The sequence below is a fragment of the Dromaius novaehollandiae genome, chromosome 26, assembly GCF_036370855.1.
Source record: "Dromaius novaehollandiae isolate bDroNov1 chromosome 26, bDroNov1.hap1, whole genome shotgun sequence".
Taxonomy (NCBI): Eukaryota; Metazoa; Chordata; class Aves; order Casuariiformes; family Dromaiidae; genus Dromaius; species Dromaius novaehollandiae.
Window position 1 is genome coordinate 3,794,323 of NC_088123.1, and position 22,656 is coordinate 3,816,978.

General features: G+C 65.5%; 2 protein-coding genes across 2 annotated transcripts; both read left to right on the plus strand.

The window, feature by feature from the left end:
- Window positions 1–1,181: 1,181 nt before the first annotated feature.
- On the plus strand, window positions 1,182–8,203 carry PROM2 (prominin 2). The gene is made up of 23 exons (XM_064497808.1): window positions 1,182–1,458; window positions 1,542–1,591; window positions 2,359–2,561; window positions 2,660–2,780; window positions 2,864–2,927; window positions 3,040–3,129; window positions 4,325–4,524; window positions 4,604–4,678; window positions 4,773–4,836; window positions 4,922–5,081; window positions 5,172–5,333; window positions 5,420–5,543; window positions 5,636–5,727; window positions 5,864–5,948; window positions 6,032–6,178; window positions 6,250–6,321; window positions 6,397–6,489; window positions 6,575–6,628; window positions 6,856–6,936; window positions 7,024–7,092; window positions 7,403–7,492; window positions 7,574–7,680; window positions 7,775–8,203. The coding sequence occupies exons 1-23, from the start codon at window positions 1,230–1,232 to the stop codon at window positions 7,836–7,838; spliced, it is 2,496 nt and encodes an 831-aa protein (XP_064353878.1). The 5' UTR covers window positions 1,182–1,229; the 3' UTR covers window positions 7,839–8,203.
- Window positions 8,204–14,281: 6,078 nt separating this feature from the next.
- PRNP (prion protein (Kanno blood group)) lies at window positions 14,282–19,986 on the plus strand. The gene is made up of 3 exons (XM_064497695.1): window positions 14,282–14,500; window positions 15,137–15,191; window positions 17,471–19,986. The coding sequence occupies exon 3, from the start codon at window positions 17,481–17,483 to the stop codon at window positions 18,243–18,245; it is 765 nt and encodes a 254-aa protein (XP_064353765.1). The 5' UTR covers window positions 14,282–14,500; window positions 15,137–15,191; window positions 17,471–17,480; the 3' UTR covers window positions 18,246–19,986.
- Window positions 19,987–22,656: the final 2,670 nt, after the last annotated feature.

Genomic DNA, 22,656 nt, shown 5'->3' on the forward strand with positions numbered 1-22,656 from the left:
CCAAGCCCGGGGACAAGCTGCCGCGGCAGCGGGCGGCCGGCGGGGCGGTGTCGGCGTTCCCGGCGCCCCGCAGCCACCTGGGCTTGCACATGCTGGAGTCCATCCAGGTTTTCCACGCCCTGGGGAAAAAAGCCAGCGCGGCCGGGCCGGCCCGCGGCGCGGCCCCCCCGCCGCCCCCCAAAACCCCCCCAAAAGCGCCGGCGAGGAGGGCGATGCCGCCGCGGGCGCCCGCCAAACCGCCCCGGCCTCGGCGCTCGCCGGCGACGGCTTGGCCGGCGCGGGAGCCTCCGGTGCCGGCGGCCGACGTGGTGCCGTGCGTGGGGCCGTGGGCGGGCGGCGCGGCCAAGCCGACGCCGCTGGAGGAGCAGGAGGAGTCGGCGCCCATCGGGCCCAAGCAGCGGCCCGAGCGCGAGCGTCTCAAGCGCCAGGCGCAGCGGCAGCGGCAGCTCGCCGCCCAGCACTGCAAGCTGGGCCGTCTGCAGTTCTTCGTGCAGCGCCAGCGGGACATGGCCATCGCCAAGCGCTACGGCTACGTCTGAGCCCCCCCCACCCCGTCTCCGCCGGCCCCCGCTGCGTCCGCCCGCGGCTCCGTGGGCCCCGCCGCGCTCGGCCGCCGCGCCGGAGCAGAGCCCGTGCAGCCGGCGGCCCCGCCGCCGCCCCCGCCGCCGTCCCCGGCAGCGCTTCACACCTATATTCATTAAAATTTGCCGTTTTTAGGTTTTTTTGCATGCCTGCGGTCGGTGCCGACGGAGGGGGATTCCATGGGAAACTCACGGCTCCGCTGGCGGGATGATGCTCGGCCCAGCACGGAGCTGCAGGGCTTGCGGCGGCCGTTCCCACGCCGTGGGGCCGTTCCCACGCCGACGATCCCCCCCCCCCCACACGCACACCCCACGCCTAATTTCACGCCCACCCCGGGGTTTTTCCGGCGCTTCCGCGCTTTTCCAACCCTGGGAGTTTCGCCCCGGGCTGGGCACGCGGTGCCGGGCTGCGGATGCTCCGGCGCCGCTCCGGCCGCCGTCGGATGCTCCGCAGGGATGCCGCGAGCATCCCCCGGCCGCGGGCCGGCGGGACAGGCCCGGGCGGGCCGGGACGGCTCAACCCGCCCCCGCCAAGCCCAGCGCCCCGGGCGCCGGCGGGGACAAGCCGCGGCAGCTCCCGGCTCTCGGCGGCGGCCCGCCCCGTCCGGCCGGTTTCCCGCGGGAGAGGAGGCGCGCGGAGCCGGAGCCATGCGGCCGTCCGGGCTGCCCGCCGCCCTGCTCCTGGCCTGGGCACTCCTGGGCCCCGGCGGCGCCCGGCAGTGCCCGGCGGGCGGCCCCGGCCGCGTGCTGCGCTTCAGCGAGGCGCACGCCGACATCCCCGTGCCGGCCCTGCACCGGCTGCCCGGGCCGCTCGACCCCCTCTACGGCCTCGTGCGCCGCTGCCTGGACCTGCTGCAGCAGAACCCGCTGCCCGCAGGTGGGGACGGGGGGGGGACGTGGCCGCGGTGGGGGGGGACACCGCCGCGGGGGCTCAGCCGGCCTCGCCGTCTCCTCTTGCAGAGCTGCTCCGGGCGGCCCTGCACGACCCGGCCTCGGTGCGGATGTCCCAGGTGAGCCGGCCCGCGGGGGACCCCCGGGGCGGAGCCGCCGGAATGGGCCGGGAGGGGACGACGTGCCGGTGCGGGATGCGGGGGGAGAGGGGCGGCGGGACGGCCCGGCGCGGCCGGCCGGAGGGAGGCACGCCGTCGCGGGCGGATGCACGCCATCATGGATGGATGCACGCCGTCCCGGGTGGATGCATGCCGTCCCGGGTGGATGCACGCCTTCCTGGGCGGATGCACGCCATTCCAGGGGGATTCATGCTGTCCCAGGTGGATGCACGCTGTCCTGGGCAGATGCATGCTGTCCCGGGCAGATATGTGCCATCCCAGGTGGATGCACACTGTCCCGGGTGGATACACACCATCCTGGGCATATGCACGCCATCCCGGGTGGATGCGCACCATCCCGCGTGGATGCACACCGTCCCAGGTGGATGCACACTGTTCTGGTCGGATGCACACCGTCCTGGGTGGATGCACGCCATCCTGGGGGGATGCACACCATCCCAAGTGGATGCACGCCATCCCGAGTGGATGCACGCCATCCCGGGGGGATGCTCACCATCCCGAGTGGATGCACACCGTCCTGGGGGGACACACACTATCCTGAGTGGATGCACGCCATCCCGAGTGGATGCACGCCATCCCGGGGGGACACACGCCATCCCGGGGGGACACACGCCATCCCGGGCGGACGCAGGCCCTCGCAGCCGGCCGAAGACGCGGCGCATGGCCGCAGGCTGGCAGCCGCCCGCCCGGGCTCTCGCCTCGCCTAGGTGCTGCGGTACGAGCTGGGCTACGTGGTGTGCGCCGCGGCCGCGCTGCTCTTCGCCCTGGCCGTGCCGGGGACCGGCGCCTGCCTCTGCTACCGCCGCGGGCGACGGCGGGGGGGGGGCCGCCCGCCCGGCCCCCGGCGCTCCCGGCGCTGCCGCCGCCGCTGCCTCCTCGCCTGCCTCGCCGCCACCTCCCTCGTCAGCCTGTGAGTGCCCGGAGGTGACACCGTGCTGGGGCCACCCGGGGTGTGTCCCCCCCGCCGGTGACACCGCCGATCACCGCCGTCCCCCCCCGCCCCGGCAGGGCCGCCGTGAGCTGCGCCTTCGTCACCAACCAGCGGGTGACGGAGCAGATGGCGCCGGGGCTGGGGGCCGTGCCGGCCACGCTGCGGGCGCTGCAGCAGCACATCGGTGCCATCCCCCAGGTGGGTGTCCCCCCCCCGCCACGGCCCCCCCCCCGGGGGTGGCGGCAGCCCCCCGGGACCCTGCCCGGCGCCTCTCCCCGCAGGGGGTGCGGATGGTGGCGGAGCGGTTCAGCGTGCCCCGGGAGCAGATCCTGGCCGACCTGGGCGGTGAGTAGCCGCGGTGCTGCCCGCGCGGCCCCCCCGGCCCGCCGAGGCGGTTTGGAGGCGATTGGGCCCGGCGGGCTCACGGGGGGCTCGGGGGGCCGGGGGGGCTTTGCAGAGGTGAGCCGGAGCGTGGGGGTCTCCATCCACTCGCAGCTGAAGGCGACGGTGTACGCGGCGCTGGAGGACCTGCAGGCCAGGGCGGAAGGTAGAGCCGAGCCGGGGGCGCGGGAACCTCCCGGTGACGGGGACCACGGGAACCTCCTGGGGACATGGGCCATGGGAACCTCCCGGTGATGGGGACCACGGGAACCTCCCGGTGATGGGGACCATGGGAACCTCCTGGGGACAGGGACCATGGGAACCTCCTGGGGACATGGGCCGTGGGAACCTCCTGGGGATGTGGGAACCTCCTGGGGACATGGGAACCTCCCGGTGATGGGGACCACGGGAACCTCCCGGAGACGGGGACCATGGGCACCTCCTGGTGACGGGGACCACGGGAACCTCCTGGGGACATGGGCCGTGGGAACCTCCCGGTGATGGGACCACGGGAACCTCCCGGTGATGGGGACCATGGGAACCTCCTGGGAACATGGGCCGTGGGAACCTCCTGGGGACGTGGGCACCTCCCGGTGATGGGACCACGGGAACCTCCTGGTGATGGGGACCATGGGAACCTCCCATCCATGGGGGATGCGGGAACCCCCCGGTGACTGGGTCTGTGGCAACCTCCCAGTGGTGGGATCCGTGGGAACCTCCCGATGGTGGGGACCATGGGAACTTCCCGGTGATGGGGTCTGTGGGAACCTCCTAATGGTGGGATCCGTGGGAACCTCGTGGTGGGGTCCATGGGAAGCTCCCGGTAGTGGGATCCTTGGGAACCTCCCGATGGTGGGATCCTTGGGAACCTCCTCGTGGTGGGATCCATGAGAACCTCCCAGTGATGGGATCCAGGAGAACCTCCCGATGGTGGGATATGTGGGAACCTCCCAATGGTGGGAACCTTGGGAACCTCCCGATGGTGGGGACCATGGGAACTTCCCGGTGATGGGGTCTGTGGGAACCTCCTAATGGTGGGATCCTTGGGAACCTCCTCGTGGTGGGATCCACGGGAACCTCCCGGTGATGGGATCCATGAGAACCTCCTGATGGTGGGATATGTGGGAACCTCCCAATGGTGGGAACCTTGGGAACCTCCTCGTGGTGGGATCCACGGGAACCTCCCGGTGACGGGGTCCACGGGAACCTCCCGATGGTGGGATCCATGGGAACCTCCTCGTGGTGGGATGCATGGGAAGCTCCCGGTGATGGGGACCACGGGACCCTCCCGGTGACGGGGTTCCCCGGGAACCTCCCGTCGACGGGCCGGCGGCCCCGGCGGCGCCGGCCTCTCCCCGCAGAGCTGCGGAGCTCGCTGCGGCACCTGGGCGCGCTGGAGCGGACGGCGCGGGCGCTGGCGGCGGCGCGGGCCCGGCTGGAGCCGGCGCTGCGGGAGCGGCGGCAGCGGGCCGTGGAGCTGCTGGACGACCCGCGTTGCGCCGCCTGCGCCGCCGCCCTGGGCCCGGCCCGAGCCCTGGAGCCGGGCGCCGACTACGCCAAGGTGGGCGACGCGGTGCCGGCGGCGGTGCCGGATCCGGCCCGTCGCCGCGGCGCTCAGCCCCTGCTCGGCCCCCCCCCAGGTGCCGTCGGTGGAGCCGGTGCTGCGGGCGCTGGCGGGGCTGCCGCGCGGCGACCTCCCGGCGATGCTCGGCCAGGTGGGGGGCGAAGCGGGCGGGCGGGGGGCCGGGGGGGGCCACCCGTCGCCCGCTGTGCCGCAGCTCCCTTCCACCCCCCCCCCCCCCCCCCCAGGCCAACGGCACCTTCAACGCCCTCCCGGAGCTGGCGGTGCAGAGCATGGCGCAGCTCACGCGGGGTGAGCGGGGTGCCGGGCGCGCTCCGGGGTCCCGCGCGCGCCCCGGCCTTCATCCCTCCTCCTCCTCCTCCTGCTGCTGCCGCAGAGCTGCGGGACGAGACGGCCGAGGCGGCGGCGAGGGCGCGGGGCATCGCCGAGGCCTTCCCCCCCCCCGGCTACGCGCGGCCCCTGCGCGAGGCTCTGCGGGCGGCCGAGGAGCGCAGCCGGCCCTACCTGCGCCAGGCGAAACGCCTCGAGCGCTGCAGGTGACACCGGCGGGGGGTGGCAGGGGGGTGTCCCCCCCCCCGGGGTGTCACCGGCCCCCCCGGGGCTGAGGGCAGCCGCTGGGCCCGCAGGTGGCTGGCGGGCACGGCACTGTGCTGCGCCGTCCTCCTCGTCGGCGCCTGCAACGCGGCCGGCGTGGCGCTGGGCGCCGGTGGCCTCCGCCGGCGCGGTGACGGTGACGGCGACGGTGACGGTGACGGCAGCAGCGAGGCCGGCGCCTGCCTCCTCCAGCTGTAGGTACCGCGGCGGCGGTGGCGGCGGTGGCTGGTCCCCCCCCCGCCGGGACCCCATCGCCAGCGCCCGCGCTGCCCCCCCGCAGCGGCGCCGGCCTGGCCTTCCTCGCCGCCGGCCTCCTCAGCCTCCTGGTCTTCGCCACCTTCCTGGTGGGCGGCAACGTGCAGACGCTGCTCTGCAGGAGCTGGGCCAACCGCGAGCTCTACCGGGTGCGTGCCGGCCCCACCGAACCCAGCGCTGGTGAGGGGGGGGGGGGACGAAGGCTCCTGGCGCTCCTCATCCTCCCCTGCACCCTGCGCAGTTCCTCGACACCCCCGGCAACCTGCCGCCCTCCATGGACCTCGGCCGGCGGCTCAACCTCCGCCGCGGCTACAACCTCAGTGCCGCGTACCAGTGAGCGCTTCCCCCCCCCCCGCCGCCAAAAAAAAGCCCCCCCGGGGGTTTTCTCCCGTTGCATCCAAGAAAATGCAAAGCGTCCCGCGAGACGCCGCGTCCGCCGGGATAACCGCGTCCGCCCTTGCTCCGGCAGCGCGTGCCGGGGCGGCGCGGGGCTCTGGGAAGTGCTGCAGCTCAACGGCTCCTACGCCCTGGACGAGCATCTCCAGGCCTCCAAGGTGGGGGAGGCCGGGGGGGGATGCGGGAAGGGGGGTTTTGCAGGGGGGGCGGCCGGCTGACGGCCCCCCCCGCACCCCCGCAGTACGTCGCCGGCTTCCAGAAGCGCCTGGGTGCCTTCAGCGCCCGGCTGGGCGAGGTGCGGCTGCTGGGCGCCGAGGACCGCCGCGACCTGCAGAGCTTCGCCGCCGCCGGCGCCGACCGCGTGGACTACGGGCGCTTCCGCGGCGAGGTGGGTGCCGTCGCCCGCCCTGCCCTCCGTGTCCCCCCCCCGCCGCCCCGGCTGACGGCATCGCCCCGCAGATGCAGCTGCCCGTGGTGAGGACCAGCCTGGCCGGCCTGGCCAGCGCCCTGGAGCGGCTGCAGAGGCTGCAGGTGAGCGCGGCGGCGGGACGGGCACGGGGACACGGGGACATGGGGACGCCGCTGACGCGGCCGCGGCCCCCGCAGAGGAACGGCACGGTGGCGGGGCGGCTGGCCGCCGAGGCCCAGGCGCTGCGGCGGATGCACAACTCCACGGTGCGGGCGCAGGAGGCTCTGGTGGTGAGTCCGCGGCGGCGGGGGGGGCGGGGGGGGCGGGGGGGGGCGGTGGCCCCCGTCGTGGCGCTCAGCCCTCTCCGTCCCGCAGGCCGAGCTGGGCGAGAGCGTCCGGTTCCTCTCCGCGCTGGCGCCTCACCTCCAGGTACCCCGGGGGGCCGGGGCGGGGGGGGGGGGGTTCCAGCACCGAAACGCACGCATCCCCCCGGCCCGGCCCCAAAAATCAAGTTATTCGGGCAAGGGGGAGCCGGCAGAGATGCCGCCGCGGGCGGAGGGGCTCCCCGTTGCTCCGCCGCACTTCGGAGCAATGCAGCGCGCGGCGCTGCCCATCCCCGTGGCGTCCCGCCGCCGCTCAGCGCCCTCCGCCCGCAGGCCCGGGTCAACGAGACGCTGGCGGCCACGGCCTCGCTGGAGGCAGCGCTGCCGGCCCAAGCCCAGCGGCTGCTGCGGCAGGTGAGCCGGGGCGTCGGGCCACCCTCCGCGGTGCCGGGCCACCCTCCGTGGCGTCGGGCCACCCTCCGCCGTGCCCCCTCCCCGCAGGAGCTCGGCTGCTTCGCCAGGAAGGAGCTGGGCTACGTGGCGCGGTACCTGCACTGGGTCGGGCAGACGGTAGGTGCCGGCTCCGCCGCCCCGGGGGGGTCTGGGGGGTCCCACGGTGCCGTGGGGCGGGTGCTCCGTCCTCCCTGGGGGGCTGCGTGGGGGGAGCGGCCGCGGCGCCCGCCTGAGCACCGCCGTACCGCCCCGAGCATCCTCCCCAGCGCCGAATTCCCGGCCGGGTGCCGAGAGCCGGCGGCTCCCGCCGTGGGAATTGCGGGGGGGAGACCTCGGAAAACGCGGCCGTGGCGGGGGAATCGGGCCAGGACGGGGCCCCCGGCGCTGCCGAGCGGGGGGTGACGCGGCGGTCCCGCTTCTCCGGCAGCTCCGGGAGGAGGTGGCCTCGTGCCAGCCGCTGGCCACGGCGCTGGACAACGGCCGCGTGATCCTGTGCGACCGCATCGCCGACCCCTGGGTAAGGCCGCGCCGCGGGGGGGGGGGGGGGGGGGGCTGCCCATCACCGTGGCGTCGTGCCACCCGTGCCCCCCGCCCGCAGAACGCCTTCTGGTTCAGCCTGGGCTGCTGCACCCTCTGCCTCGTGCCCAGCATCGTCTTCGCCCTGCGGCTCGCCGAGCACCTCCGTCCCCCCCGCAGCCGGCTCATGTAAGCGCCCGGTGGGGCCGGGGGGGGGGGTGATGGCGGCCAGACCCCCCCACCCCCCCGCGGGCACGCCGGTAACCGGCCGCCGCCTCGGCAGCTCCACGGGCTCGGAGGAGACGTGCGCCCTGCGCATCCCCCGCGTCACCGCGCTCAAGCTCTAGGCCGGGCGCTGGGCTGAGACCTGGGCCGCTCGTCACACGTCCCGCGCGCTCCCGCCCGGCGCTGGGGCCCCGGGGGGCTCCGGAACTCCTGGGCCCCCCCAGCGCCCCGCGGGGTCCCCGAGCAGCCGGCCGGGAGCTCTCGCCACGGAGGGGTCCGCGAGCCCCTCGGCTCCCCGTGGGCTTCTGCGCTGCTGGGGGGGACCCGGCCCCCCCGTGGGGAGCCCCGCTGACCCCCCCGAGCCCCCGGCGCTGCCTGCTTCGCTCTGCTGCTGGCATCCCCCTGCGGTGCCCCAGGGCCGGGGGGGCTCCAGGGCCGGGAAAAGGCTCCCGGGATGGGGGAGGGCACCGGAGCCGTGGCTGGGGGGGGCTCCAGGGCCAGGAGAAGGTGCTAGGGCTGGGGGGGCTCCGAGGCCAGGGAAGGATGCTGGGATTGGGGGGGGCTCCGGGGAAGGGATGGGGACCGGGGGGGCTCTAGGGCTGGGAAAGGATGCCGGGACCAGGGGGGGTCTCCGGGGGCAGGGGAAGGGGCCGGGGGGAGGGACTCCGGGGGCAGGGGCAGATGTGGGGACCGGGGGGGCTCCGGGGAAGGGGTCGGGGGAAGGGGCCGGGACTGGGGAGGGTCTCCAGGGAGGGGATCGGGATCGGGGCGGGGGGTGCTCTGGGGCCGGGGGAAGGTGCGGGGGCCGGGGGGGCTCTGGGGCCGGGGGAAGGAGCCGGGACCAGGGGACTCGGGGGGCAGGACAGGGGCCGGGGAAGGAGCCAGGGCCGGGGGGGGGGGGCGGGGTGGGCTCCACATCACTGCTCCTGCATCCCGCAATCCTGCTCCCCCCGTGGCCCCCACCCAACTGCCGCTTCACCCTGCACCTTCCCCGGCGGCCGTGGGAGCCCGGCCGGGCGGCAGGAGCAGCCGGACCCCTCCAACCCCCCCGAGCTCCCACCCTCCCTGACCGCAACGCTCCGCTTCGCGTGTGCTAGGAGAAAAAATCAATAAAAATCACCCCCCTGCGCTTCAGGCCTTGTCCGGAGGTTATTGCTGAAGCCGGGCGGTTTTGCACGCTGCATGCATGCAGGGATCGGCACGGCAAGGGATTTCTGCACAGCAGAACTACATTTTTAAATAAAATAATACCCTGCTCCTGATATTAAGGAGCAAGAGGATTATCTGCCTGGAAGGGCAGGTCGTACCCCGGGGATGATGCTCGGCTCCTGCCCATCCGCTGATAAAACCATACGGGCTGGCAGATCTGCGGCTGAATTAAATTAGCTGTTGTTCAGTTATTCCTCACAGCTGGGCCCCGATAAACGAAGCGCTGCACTAATGAGCAGCGAGGGTCGGAGCAAAGCACCCCAAAACGTCTGCAGATGCCTGAAACCCGGAGCAAAGATCAACCTCCTCGTCTCTGTGCCAAAATAGCCGGGAAGGAGCTTCCTGTTCTTTTTTCCAGGGAGATTATTGAATGATCTTGGTGTGGTTCTGGAAGCGGCAATATTATCCGGGCTTTCGCCCAGCGTATCAGCGTAAGGGCAAAAACCGGCACAAAAAGCCTCCTCTGTGCCCTGGCGCGGTCGCCATAGCAATAGCTCCGGCGGGATGTCACGGATCTCACTCTTTGCGAATAAAATAGCTGCAACCTCGGCTGCTTTGCAGCTCCCAAACAGCCGTCGTCCCCGGGAGAAACCTTTCCATAAGCCTAAATATCGCTTATTTAAAGCAGGCGAGGGAGAGCATCCCCCCTCTGCGTGGCTGGTACCCCCCTGGCACCGAGGTATCCATGGAGATGCCTTGGATAACACCGTGCCGAGCATCCGCCGGGAATGAGGCCGTGCCGGTGGGAAAGGCTGCTGCTTCCCAACCCCGGCAGCTGCCTTAAAAAGCGTTTTTAACCTGTTGCTTGGGCGACTGGAAAGCGTCGGAGAGGCCCTGGAGAAACCTCCCGCGTGGAGGATGCGCCGGATGTGCGAGAAACCGGTTCCGATATATTAAAAACCCCCTAATGGCTAGGGAAAAATGCCCCATTTCCCCCCAGATCATATGCGTTTTCCCACGCCCCGTTCGCGTTTGCATTTACGCCCGGGCACAAAACCCCGGGAACGGGGCCGCGCGAGCCCGCCCCGGCCCCGGAGCCCTGTCGCTCATGGGGAGAGGGGCCGATCCCGGTGGGATCATGCCCAGCGGCTCACTAAGAGGATCTGCAGCACCGCTTTGGCGAGCGAGCCAGGTTTAAGCGTCTGGAGTTGGAAACCAGGTCACGGCGCGCAAAAGCTCGCTCGGCTCCCACGAAAATCAACAAGTTGCAGCTCTGCAGTAAGATGTATATATAAAAGAAAGGATAATCCGCCTGCTCTTTTTTTCCCCACGTTTTCCCCCACGTTCCCCAGATCTCCAACCTGGTACTTGTGTCATTCCAGCCTATTGCTTTATTTTTTTTCCTAACGATAATAAAAAAGGTCGGTGCTTTCCGGTCTTAAAACCTTTCGGCACGCAGCCTCTGGGCACCGAAGCGATGCGGCTCTGAGTCGGGCGGCGATGATTTATGCCGAAGCGATGGAAATGGGAGCTCCTTGCCCGGCTCGGGGTGTGCCCTCGCCTTATTTCTTTTAGAAGATGACCTCAGTGCTGTGTCACCCGGCGTGCCGCTCCCGCTTCCCTACCCGAGAGCCGGCCGGAGGGATCACGGGTTAAAAATAAATGGGAGAGGGCAAAGGAAAGCCTCTCGGTGAGTCATGTGTCACCAGCCCTGCTGCGGACAGAAATACGTATATTTAGTCTTTCCTATAAGGGATCCAGCTGGCAGGGCCGGCACGGCGGCGTGTTAGCACTGGCGAAACAGTCGTCGGTGACGCGTTCCTGAGCCGAAACGCTGCTCTTGTCTTTGCAAAAAGGGGGAAGAAAAAAAAAAAGCAAGTTATTGATACCCAAGGGCATAATGTTCCCTTTCTCCTCTGGATCAGGGCTCTTCCCCTTGCTGCTTTTCCCGGACACAGTAGGGAATTGTTCCCTGCGGAGGCCCTGCGGATCCCACGGCCGAGGCAAACCTCTGGCCGGGCTGGCGCGGCTTCCTCACCCGCTTCGTCCCGTTCCTGGGTGAATTAATGGAGCAGCTGCTGACCCCAAAACTCCCGGTTCAAACTCTTTGATTATTATATTTTATTATCTGTAGCGATTTTATAGAAGGAAGATGCCAAAATTTCACGTTGCTTCTCCTTGCAGAGGTTCGCGGCCGGCGACTTGGGGTCATCTGCGTCTTCCAGGCTCCGTCTCCGACTTGGAAATGCAAAGAGAAAAATGCCTTGGCTTCCTCACCGCCGGCTGCCCAAAGGCTCCAAACGCCTTTCGATACTCGGTTTTTCCCTCCTCCGGCTACTCTTTGCCTGCAGTAGGTTGGCCTAGATATTTATTTCCTAGAGGTTTTGTCAGCCCCATGTGACGTCAAGGGAAATTTTGCTCCCGAGCAGCATCGAGGTGCAGTAAGTCTCGCTTCCTCGCAGAGCCACAAACTGGGTTTTTTTTTAAATTTTTTTCCCCCGGTTGAGTCCTTGGCTTTGCAACAGAGCTGTAGCTGTTGAAAACCTCCCGGGAGCAGCTCAAGGTATTTCTTGGAAAGCTTTTTTCCTTGCTTTTCCTGATTTTTCCTCTCCCGGAGCATTCCTCGGGGTGTTATTCTGCCGTTTTGTGCCCTTACGTGGCTTCTGCATTAGAGGCGGTGGCCGTGGGACTCATCCCGCCCGCGACGGGCGCTTGCACAATTAGTGACACACAGGAAAGACTAACGAGGGCCTGGAAGCGCCGGCGCTCACGGTGCTGTTCGGGCCGGTTGTGCAAGCGGCCTCGCGGCCGGTTTCGGGTCTTGCTCATGCCCGAAGGCTCAGAAGTCATCGGTTTCTGTGCAAAGCTTGAAAGGCACCTGGGAAACCTCTTATTCTCCTAAAAACGGGCACTGAGCAGCTTAAAAAAAAAGTCACTGCTTGCATTGCACCCGAGAAGGTTTGTGGAGGTGCCGGCGGCCGCCGCGGGTTTTCCCTCCGTGTCCGTGTCCGTGTCCTTGCCTTCCCCGGGACGTTGCGACAAGTGCAATTTTTGTTAAACGGACAAGAGAAAGGAAAATCCCTGCTCTCTTCCCATTTGTGGTCACAGAGAGAAAGCTCGGTGACAGCTCCGAAACGAGAAGGAACCCAAAATAATTGATTGAAGACAGAGCGAGAGGCGGGATGCCCGTGCCCCGCCGTCCGAGGCGGCGGCTGCTGCGGTGCGCGGCTGCGTTTCGTAGTCCCCCCGACACGTCAGCCCTGCACGTACCCTCACATATCCTTCCTCATTCCCAGGAAATCAGCCTCAAAAACGTGGGGAATTTTCACTAGTCCACCAAAGAGTATTTAAGCAAAAAGCAGGGAAGCAGCAGCCATCCGCTCGTTCCCAGGAGCAATACATTTGCCCCAGGCGCAACCTTTCCCTTTCATCCCTTTCTAACCATTAAGGATGGGAATAATTTCTAATGCACAGGTTTCATCCGGCCTTTAGTGCGCTACGGCCAAATAAACACTTATCCTTGGAAAAAGGGTGCTGTAAAAGCCCTGGCATCTCTCGAGCATCCCACAGAGTCTCTAATTTGCTTCCAGGAAGCTTTCTCCCATTAAACGTATTATAAAGGCCCTCAAAAAAGCCGTCAGCAGGAGCACGCGCCGCGCGACCGCTCCGGGAGTGGATTTTCCCCCTCCGGAGAGAAGCACCGAAACTCGGAAGCCAGATTCCTCCTTCTCCCTGGCAAGGGGGGGTTGAGCATGTTTTATTCCCTGCAGACCGAGTATCTATTTTGTGGGGCCCCCAAACACCCCCGAACCCAGCAGCACCTTCCTTCCCACCCGGCTCTTAGCGAAAGCAGCCAAGCGCTGCCCTTTCCCGCACGCCCGTTTGGCCGCCTGCGCCGTCTCCCAGGCGAGCGGCGGGATTATGAGAAATCCTGCAAAATTGAGCATCGAGGGCCGGCGCTTCGCTGCCTTGGCCCCGGGTTGAAAAGCTGGCGGCGGCGGCGCCCGGGGGCCCCACGGAGGCGTTTGGGGTGGCGGATGCGGGGCGGAGGCTGCAGGGAGGCCGTGTGGGGCGGCCGTGCGGGGAGGATGCTGTGGGGAGGATGCTGCGGGGAGGATGATGAGGGGCAGATGCTGCAGGCAGGATGCTGCAGGGAGGATGATGAGGGGCAGATGCTGCGCGGAGGATGCAGTGGTGAGGATGCAGCAGGGAGGATGCTGCAGGGTGGATGATGTGGGGCAGATGATGTGGGGCAGATGCTGCAGGCAGCTGTGCAGGGAGGATGCTGTGGGGAGGATGATGTGGGGAGGATGATGAGGGGCAGATGCTGCAGGCAGGATGCTGCAGGGAGGATGATGAGGGGCAGATGCTGCGGGGAAGATGCTGCAGGGAGGATGATGAGGGGCAGATGCTGCACGGAGGATGCAGTGGTGAGGATGCAGCAGGGAGGATGCTGCAGGGTGGATGATGTGGGGCAGATGATGTGGGGCAGATGCTGCAGGCAGCTGTGCAGGGAGGATGCTGCGGGGAGGATGTGGGGGGATGCTGTGGGGAGGATGCAGCGGGGAGGATGCTGCAGGGACGATGATGTGGGGCAGATGCTGCAGGCAGGATGCTGCAGGGAGGATGATGAAGGGCAGATGCTGCACGGAGGATGCTGTGGGGCAGATGCTGTGGGGAGGATGCAGCGGGGAGGATGCAGCAGGGAGGATGCAGCAGGGAGGATGATGTGGGGCGGATGATGTGGGGCAGATGCTGCCGGCAGCTATGCAGGGAGGATGCGGTGGGGAGGATGTGGAGGGATGATGTGGGGAGGATGCAGCGGGGACGATGATGAGGGGCAGATGCTGTGGGGAGGATGCTGTGGGGCAGATGCTGTGGGGAGGATGCAGCAGGGAGGATGCTGCAGGGTGGATGCAGCGGGGAGGATGATGTGGGGCAGATGCTGCAGGGTGGATGCTGTGGGGTGGATGCTGCAGGCAGCTATGCAGGGAGGATGCGGTGGGGAGGATGTGGGGGGATGCAGTGGGGGGATGCAGCGGGGACGATGATGAGGGGCAGATGCTGCGGGGAGGATGCAGCAGGGAGGATGATGAGGGGTGGATGATGTGGGGCAGATGCAGCAGGGAGGATGCAGCAGGGCAGATGCAGCGGGGAGGATGATGCAGGGACGATGATGTGGGGCAGATGCAGCGGGGAGGATGCAGCAGGGAGGATGCAGTGGGGAGGATGCAGCGGGGAGGATGCAGCGGGGCAGATGCAGCGGGGCAGATGCAGCGGGGAGGATGCAGCGGGGAGGATGCAGCGGGGCAGCCGCGCAGAGCAGCCGTGCGGGGCGGCTGCCGGGGGCGGCGGTGCGGGGCCGGGCTCGGCCGCCGGCTCCTCCCTCCCGCTATTTACGGCCCGGCGGCGGCGGCGGCGGCGGCGGCAGCACCGGACTCGCGGCGGCGGCGGCGGCGCGGGGGGGGGAGCGGCCGCCGGGAGGGGCTCGGCGGGGCGGACGGGGGGCAGCAGCAGCCGCCGCCCCCGCGGGTTATTTTCCGCCGGACGCGAAGCAGCGGCGCCGAGGCGAATCGGGGCAGCGGCGCCGGGAGCGGCTGCGTCTCCACCACCCGCCAGCGCTGCCTAAAAATAGGTATTTCCAGCTCCCGTCCTCCTTAAAAAACAGCACCCCGCTGCCTGTTTATTCCGGGCTGATGCAGAGCTTGTGCTGGTGGCGATTTTCCCCTGAATATACCGGGGGGGGGGGGGCGCTGATTTTTCTGCTTATTTGTTTTTTGCGCGTGGCCTTGGCTCAGCATCCCGCAGGGAGCCGTGCCCGCGCTTTCCGGCTGTGCTCCCCCCGCTTACGGTGTTGGGGGGGAGGAATAGGGGTGTTTTCCAAATTATTTTTGTATTTTTAAAGCCAGCTCCTAAGCGACGACGCCCAGGCTATCCGCGCGCTCGCGTTGGCACCGGAGCGTCAGCTCCGCTTCCGCAGCCGGCCCGGCCCGGCCTCGCAGCGCGGTGCCAGCCCCGCTGCCTCCGCACGCCCCAGCGCGCCGTGCCGCCTCCATTTTCCGCCTCTCCATCCCGGTGCTGGGGATGCTCCCACGGATACCGCGTGCCGGCGGCTTCGCCTTTTCCCACGCCGCCCGCGGAGGGGCGGGAGGCTTTCGCGAAGGGACGAGGGGTATCGAGGCGCTGGGAATCGGCTCGTTGGCTTTTGCGAAGCGATTCGGGGGCTGCCGAAGGCCGCCGGCCTCGCTGACACGGATTTTCCTCCCCGCAGGCCTCCCCCGGCGTAGGGACGCGGACACCGCCGGCGCCTGGCCCCTCCCGCACACGTAAGTGGGTCCCCGACATCCCTCACCCCGGCGTTTCCCTTCTCTATTTATCTTAATATTGTTGTTACGGCGACTGCCCTCATTAAGCGAAGCCCATCTGCCGCAGGAGCTGCGTAATTAGGGAGGCGAACGAGCTGCGGCGGCAATTGGAGGCGGCGGAGGCTCCCCGGGGCTCGGCCCCGGCCCCTTTCCAGCCGCGCTCCCAACTGGGAGCCCGTTGTTGCGTGGTTTTTTCCAGGCCCCCTTGCAGCTCGCTCCGGGAAGTCACGTGTGCCCGCAAAGCTGCCAGCTCGACGCTCCCCCCTCCCCTTTAACCCCCTTCTTCGAGCCCCCCCGGAGCTTTTCCCCATCCGCATTTCTGACGCGTCTTTGGGCTGCTTTTAACCCGTTTCAGCGCCGGCTCCCGAGCGGAAAACGGCAGCCTCGGGGGACGGCTCCAGCGCGGCCTGTGCTGCCAACAGCCGCCCTTCCCGGCCGCGAGCGACGGGTTGTTTTACCTTCCCTGCTGCTGTAAACGGAGAGGATATTTAAGCCTCTCGCTGGCTTACATAACCAGGCAGCTACGGGGAAAAAATCCCGGCTGGAAGGTACAGGCTCCGAGCCATCTAAGTCCCTGCGGTCTCTCGGGGACTGTCACATAAGCAGCTCGGCAGCAGCCTACCAAGGCAGAGCTCTTATTTTATCCCAATTTGCTCCATTTAATTAGAGCTTCAGAGCCCGTTAAGGGCCCGAGCGCGTCGGATGCTGGCGTTTAATCCCCCGCGGATGCACGGCTGCGCAAACGCCGGCGCCGGCAGCGAGCCCGAGCCGGGGGCTGCCCGCGGAAACGCCCAAACTAGCATCCAGCCCCCAAAAAGGCTCTCGCTTAAACGGGGACTCGTTCTGGCTGTTTGCACGGTTCAAGGCAATGTCGCAGGCTGGAGCTGCTATAGCTGGGTAAGGCGAAGGCCGGGCTCACCGGCGAGGATTAAGCCAGGCCATTAGTCTCTGCAGAAACACTCAGCAGCCAGAGCTTAATTGCTCCTTGCTGTAACACGAGCCAGAACGGGAATCGGGAATAATTTCCACCCTCTCAATATGCCCCAACGCAGAGAAAATGCCGGGAAATGCCCTTTCCCCTGCCAAGCCGCCCCTTGTGCGCGCGTCCTCGGGGGGCTGCGCTTGTAATTTCGTCCCGATTTGTTTTGGAGCCAAGGCAGCGGCAACGCGAACGCTCGGGGCGAGGCGAGGCACGGCCCTTTCCGCCTCCCACGCCGCCGCGACCGCAGCCGAGCGCGCCCACGCTCCGCCCGGGAACGCCGCGCTGCCCTCGCCGGGCGAGAGGCGCCCTGGCTGGCGCCGCGGGGCTTTTTTTGGGAATAGGCGACCGCCCGGCGCGACGAAAAGCCCCTCCGCGTTGCTCGAGCCGCGCCAGGGTCAGGCCACCCACCCCGCTCGCTCCTCGCGCTGCGCGGAGGCATCTCCAGGGCGTTTTGCCGCTCGGAGCTAGATGGGCGTTTTCCAGAGGTCGCGCCGGGGGATTTAAGAGCCCCCCGTGCATCGTACGTCTTGCATTTCACACGGAGATAAAAGGCTCGTTAAAGCGGCGTTTTATTACCGCTGGCCCCTGTAAACGCAGGGCAACCTCGTAACGTCCCTGCGAGCGCCAGCAGCAAAACACCAGACAGGCAGATACCCAAAAACCCGTAACTGTCCAAACGCCACCGGCTAGCATTTCGCTACGGCCTGACGTCCATAAATAGCAGCTTCTTCCACCGAAGCGTCAGCAGCAAAGCGTTGAATTTTGCCCCTTGGAAGGAAACCTCCAGGTCGAGGCTGCCCAGGCGGAAACCTCGGTTTTGGCTCGATCTCCACCACCTCCCTCTGAGCGCGAAAGCCTGGGGGAGCGCGGATCGACCTGATCCCGACGGCTCCTTGCAGAAGTCAGTTCCCACATGTCAGAAGCCTCATTTATGCTGTCTGATTAGAGAAACTATCAGACTCCTCATTTACGTTGTCCAACTAGACGAATTATGGTTAACTAATGGGTTTGGGAACTTGGAAGAAGGCGAATCGTTTTCCCCCAAAGCTTTTCTTCCACCGCTGCGAATTGCAGCTGCTGGAGGGACCCGTGTCCGCACGGCGCAGAAGGCTGCCGGGGGGGTCGGGGAGGGGCGATATATGAGTTTTGGGGGGAGTTAACGGGCGTTTGCGATTGCAGCGGGGGAGCGGGACGGTTGCGCGCGACGCGGGTCCCGTCCTGCCGCCGCCGTAACGGTGCTGGTGCTTGTGTCCCGCAGCCGGCGCGCCATGGCCAGGCTGCCCGCGCTGCTCCTGCTCCTCGGCCTCGCCGCCCACGTCGGCCTCGCCAAGAAGGGCAAGAGCAAACCCGGCGGCTGGGGCACCGGCGGCGGCCGCCAACCCAGCTACCCCCGCCAGCCCGGCTACCCCCAAAACCCCGGCTACCCCCACAATCCAGGCTACCCCCATAATCCGGGCTACCCCCACAACCCCGGCTACCCCCACAACCCCGGCTGGGGCCAAGGCTACAACCCGTCCAGCGGAGGAAGCTACCACAACCAAAAGCCCTGGAAACCCCCGAAATCCAAGACCAACCTGAAGCACGTGGCCGGGGCGGCGGCGGCCGGCGCCGTGGTGGGCGGCCTGGGCGGCTACGTCATGGGCCGCGCCATGTCGGGGATGCACTACAACTTCGACAGCCCCGACGAGTACCGGTGGTGGAACGAGAATTCGGGGCGCTACCCCAACCGGGTGTACTACCGGGACTACAGCAGCCCCGTCTCGCAGGACCTGTTCGTGGCCGACTGCTTCAACATCACGGTGACGGAGTACAACATCGGCCCCGCCGCTAAGAAGAGCAACGCGTCGGAGGCCGGCCAGGACGGCAACAAAACCGAGACGGAGATGGAGACCAAAGTGGTGACCAACGTGATCCGGGAGATGTGCGTGCAGCAGTACCGCGAGTACCGCCTGGCCTCCGGCGGCCGGCTCCACCTCACCGAAGCCTTGCCCAAGCTCCTGGTCCTCCTCGCCGTCCTGCTCGCCATGCCTTGAGGGGGCATCCGTCCGCAACGGCCTCTTGTCCTTGCTTGTGTTTGTCTTTGGTGAAGTACCGTGAGATCCATTAGCGCTAATGAGCACCAATAACGTCTTAGAGACGCGAGACGAACGTCTTAGAGACTTGAGATGAACGTCTTAGGGATTCAAGATGCCGGTAGTCCTCTTCCAAAGCCGTTCCCGGTTATCTCCATGGGGGCTCTACGTACCATTCAGGGCCAAAAGTCAACGGGATGCAAATCTAAGCTGCAATTTTAGTTAGTGGTCCTCTTCCAAAGCTGTTCCCACTTATCTCCATGGAGGCTCTACCTACCATTCAGGGACAGAAGTCAATGGGATGGAAATTTAAGATGCAGTTTTAGTTAGTGGTCCTCTTCCAAAGCCGTTCCCAGTTATCTCCATGGAGGCTCTACATACGATTCAGCGCCAAAAGTCAACAGGACACAAATTTCAGATACAATTTTAGTTGGTGGTCCTCTTCCAAAGCCATTCCCAGTTATCTCCATGGAGGCTCTACCTACCATTCAGAGCCAAAAGTCAACGGGATGCTATTTTAGTTAGTGGTCCTCTTCCAAAGCCGTTCCCAGTTATCTCCGAGGAGGCCCTACGTATGATGCGGCACCAAAAGTCAACGGGACTCAAGTTTAGCCAGTCCTCGCTCCGGATTCACTCTCGTGCCTCATTCATACTCCTCGGCGCAAGGTGGTTGACACTTATGGAGCCGGACACACGAGGAAGGGACCTTCACGGCGTCACCCTGCTCCTGGGAGCTGCCCTCCGCCCTCCCCGGCAGAGCGTGCGGGAAATCCTCTTTGCTAACAGACAACCTTTTAGCTAATCTGCTTAGTACCGGTGACACTAAAATACCCTTGCCCGGGGAACGGCATGTTGTTGAGCATCCTTCCAGGTGCCGGTTGCTCAACATGTGCATGTCCCATCACTTTTTTGGGGACGGGGGGAAGGACAGACATGGTTTTTCAAGCAAGACCCTCGGCTGCAAGGTCACGGAGGTCGCCCTTTTACGCTTTCCAGGCTAATTCCCCCCAAACCGCCCCCTGCGTGTACACAGAAACCAGCCCCCCACCCCAGCCCGGCACCTTGCATGCTGCAAATCGCTCCCGCAGCCGGCAAAGAAAGGCGATTTTTAACAGCGAGACTAAAGCTGCAGCCGCTCGCCAAGCCCTAACGCCTCGAGAGCCGGGTCGCTTCCGCCTCCGGGACAGCCACGGCGAGCAGCGTCGGAAAACCCAGTCCCGGGAGACAGGGGATGCTGGAAAACCCCCTTGTGCAAGCGATTAGCTGCGGCACGGCGCTCCGGCTCGCTCAGCATGCCGGCGGCACGGATGCTCCTCTGGCTCCGCGGATGCTGACGCAAAGGCCCTGTACATAACCTGTAGCTATATGTAAATCTCTATGTAAAGTCACGCTTGTCGAGGTGGTCGCAGCGAGTATCTAATATATATTGCATATTTTTTTTTGCGAAGCACTGGATGACACCGTTATCAAACCACCCTAAACTATTTTTGCTTCAGTGTAAGCTAAATGGAGAGAGATATATATATTGTATAGAAATCTTTCAGGACCTTCACTGTAAAAGCAGGACTTTGGTCACGCGTACTTTGTGATACGAGAATGTTTTGTAAATTTGTAACGGTGCACGTACTAAATTTTACGTTCCGATACTTTTATAAATGTTGGATGTCTGGTAAAAATTAAAATAAACAAAGCAAAGACGCAAGTCGGTCTCCTTCGCGCGTGCTTTCCTTAGCTTTTAGGCCTTTTTGCCTCTTGACTCTCCCTGTCCCAAGCAGCAGCTTTACCCCTGGACCATCAAAGCGTTTTCCTTACAAAACAAGAAATAAAAGCAATACGCTGATTAGGGAAAAGGGTTTCTTCTCCCCATACAGAGCGAACAACCCCTTCATACCTTGCATTTCGATATAAACCTCATCTTTGGCCAATAAAAGCGGTTTTACGTTTGCTGTTTCAGTGGAGCTCAGCCCATAGCGACGCACGCCAAGCCCCGAGCCGCCCTTTAATTAACGCCGCGAGAAATTCAGATCTCCCGCAGCTCCTAAAGCAGCGCGATTGCTCTATTTGGAATAGAATAAATAAATTTAGCATTGAGAATAAATAATTTTTTCCAGTAATAAATACAGTTTAGGGTTATTCACGACCGCCAAGGGCTCGCTCAAGGGGGAAACCCAAAGGGTGCAAGAAGGAGGTCGGGGCTGGAGCTCACCTAGGTGCCCTGCATGGCATCAAAACATGAATAACACAACGACCTACAAGGCAGGGGGGGAAACGAGCAGGTTTTACTATTTTTAAAGGCAAACGGGGAAACTGGGGTAAAAAAAAGCAGCAGCTCCCCTGGCAGAGCCCGACTTCGGCAGCAGCCCCGCGTCCCCGTCTGTCCGGTGGAAGCGGTTCAAGCCGATCGTTAACCAGGATGGAAAAACGCGTGGCCCGAGCTGTGCGGAGCGCGTTGCCAACACGAGGTCATGGAAAAAGGAGAGGGAAAAAATAAGTCACGCTCCCACACGTTGCATTTTCCCTGTGCAAAAGCAATAAAAAAGACCTGCTCTGTGTCTTTTATCCCGCTCCAACCACGCGGCCGTTTCATGCAAACCGGCAGGGTTTTCGTGCAAACCGCGGGGCCCTTCGGGACGCGATAACCCTGACCCTGAGCTGCCTCTCGGCCCCTAGAAACGGCCCGTTTTAACGGCTAAATTAATTGCTCCGTATTCCCTGGCAAAACGCACCAAATCCTGCCTGCGGGACGCCAGGACCCTCTAAGCCTTGCAAGCAAGCGAGTGATCACGGAGGAAAGCATGCAACGGTAGGTTAAAAAAGAGAAATATGCCCCAAAATGCAACAGTTTGGGGGGAGTTTGAGGAGAGGGAGCCCGGGGGAGCCGCAGATCCGCAGAGCCGATTTGCAAGCAGCAGCCGCGGGTGGAAATCCGAGCGCATCCGAGCGCCGTGCGCGCCCGAACCGGGGGCTACCCGGGTACCTGGGGGCCGCGCGGGCAATAGCACCATCTCCCGTCGCAGCGCGCTCGCTCCCGGATCGCTGACTCAGCGGCTCGTGACCGGCGCGGCCCCGAAATTTCGGGAGCGGCCGGTTTCCGAGCAAAACACGCCGAATCCCCCGGGCTCGCCCAGAACGTCCCCAGCGCCGTTTCCCCGCCTGCCTCCCGCCCGCTTTCCGCATCCAGCGCGGTCAGAGCCCGCTGCGGGGCTGCCCGGGGGCTGCAAAGATCAAAACGCTGCACCAAAAGGTTGGGAACGAAAAAAGCTCAGCGACGCAGGGTCGTTCCTCCGCCGCGGTGCCGGGACGTGCCCCGAGCACGATCGGCCCTGGGAGCCCCGTGCAGCTCCGTGCAGCTCTGCCGGGTCCCCCCCGAGTTCAGCCAATTCAGCCTATAATTTTTGCATTTTTTTTGTTTGCTTTCAACAAGCACATTTTTTAAAAAACCAGACCCTGGGCGTTGCAGGAACCGCCGTACCGGCTCAGCGTGGTGTATCCAGATGGTCCCCCCCAGCCAGGAGAAAGGTGACGGATGCTTCCCGGGCTGGAAGCCGTGGGGGCACGGCCTCGAGTGCCCTCGTGCTCGGAAACGCTGAGAAAAACCATCCCGAGCAAAAGCCCCCCTGCAAAATCGAGCCATCGCCGCAGCAGCACCGCGGGGGTCAGCGCCCCACGGCCCCCGCGGCGGTGGGAATCGCTCGGCGCTCGCGGGCGATAAATGCGGATGGAGCAGTCAGAGGTCAAAAACTCTTCTGGGAACGTTGTAAGGGAAAACGGGGGGGAAAAAATGCGAATTCCCCAGGGAGACAACCCATTCGTGGAAAGCCAGGCCCGAAATCGCGTCGGCAAGGGACTTACCGCTGGAGGAGGAGGAGGATCCGGGCGGAGCGCGGGTTTTTCCAGGCTCCCCAGTGCTTCGCTGGCCTCAGCTTCGCTTTCTCCGTCCGTGGCGTTGGTTGAGCTGCTGCAGCTGAACTGGGTTTCCTGGTTTAACCAGCCCAGAGAGCGAACGGAGAAGAAAATGCACCATCCAGACATTAAAATAAGAAAGGGGGATCGGAGAGGCTCCGCACGTGGCTGCTCTGCCCGGGAGCCGCAGGGGCAGCGATCGCCGAGGCGAAGCACCTGCGGAGGGGAGACGGCCGGGAGGGCCAAGCCCGGCCGCAGCAGGTGATGCTGACGGCTCGTGCGAGCTGGGGCCGGGGGGGTTTCGTGCCCCGAGCGGGGGTTTTTCAGCCCCGGCAGGATGCTAACGGGCGGGAAATCAGGTGCAAGACAAGTTGCCTGCGGTGCGAGCGAGCCGCAGCGAGGGAAAAAGCAAGGAGGCAACAGAAAACGCGCGGCAGTCTCAAGGCAAAACTTTATTGCAAGCGCGAGG

What these genes read in the sequence shown, in the direction of transcription:
- PRNP (XM_064497695.1), top strand. Translation starts at nt 17,481, where the DNA reads ATGGCCAGGCTGCCCGCGCTGCTCCTGCTCCTCGGCCTCGCCGCCCAC.
- PROM2 (XM_064497808.1), top strand. Translation starts at nt 1,230, where the DNA reads ATGCGGCCGTCCGGGCTGCCCGCCGCCCTGCTCCTGGCCTGGGCACTC. An exon ending in GCAGAACCCGCTGCCCGCAG is followed by an intron (nt 1,459 to 1,541) that starts GTGGGGACGGGG and finishes CTCCTCTTGCAG; the next exon opens with AGCTGCTCCGGGCGGCCCTG. An exon ending in ACGGGCGCTTCCGCGGCGAG is followed by an intron (nt 6,179 to 6,249) that starts GTGGGTGCCGTC and finishes ATCGCCCCGCAG; the next exon opens with ATGCAGCTGCCCGTGGTGAG.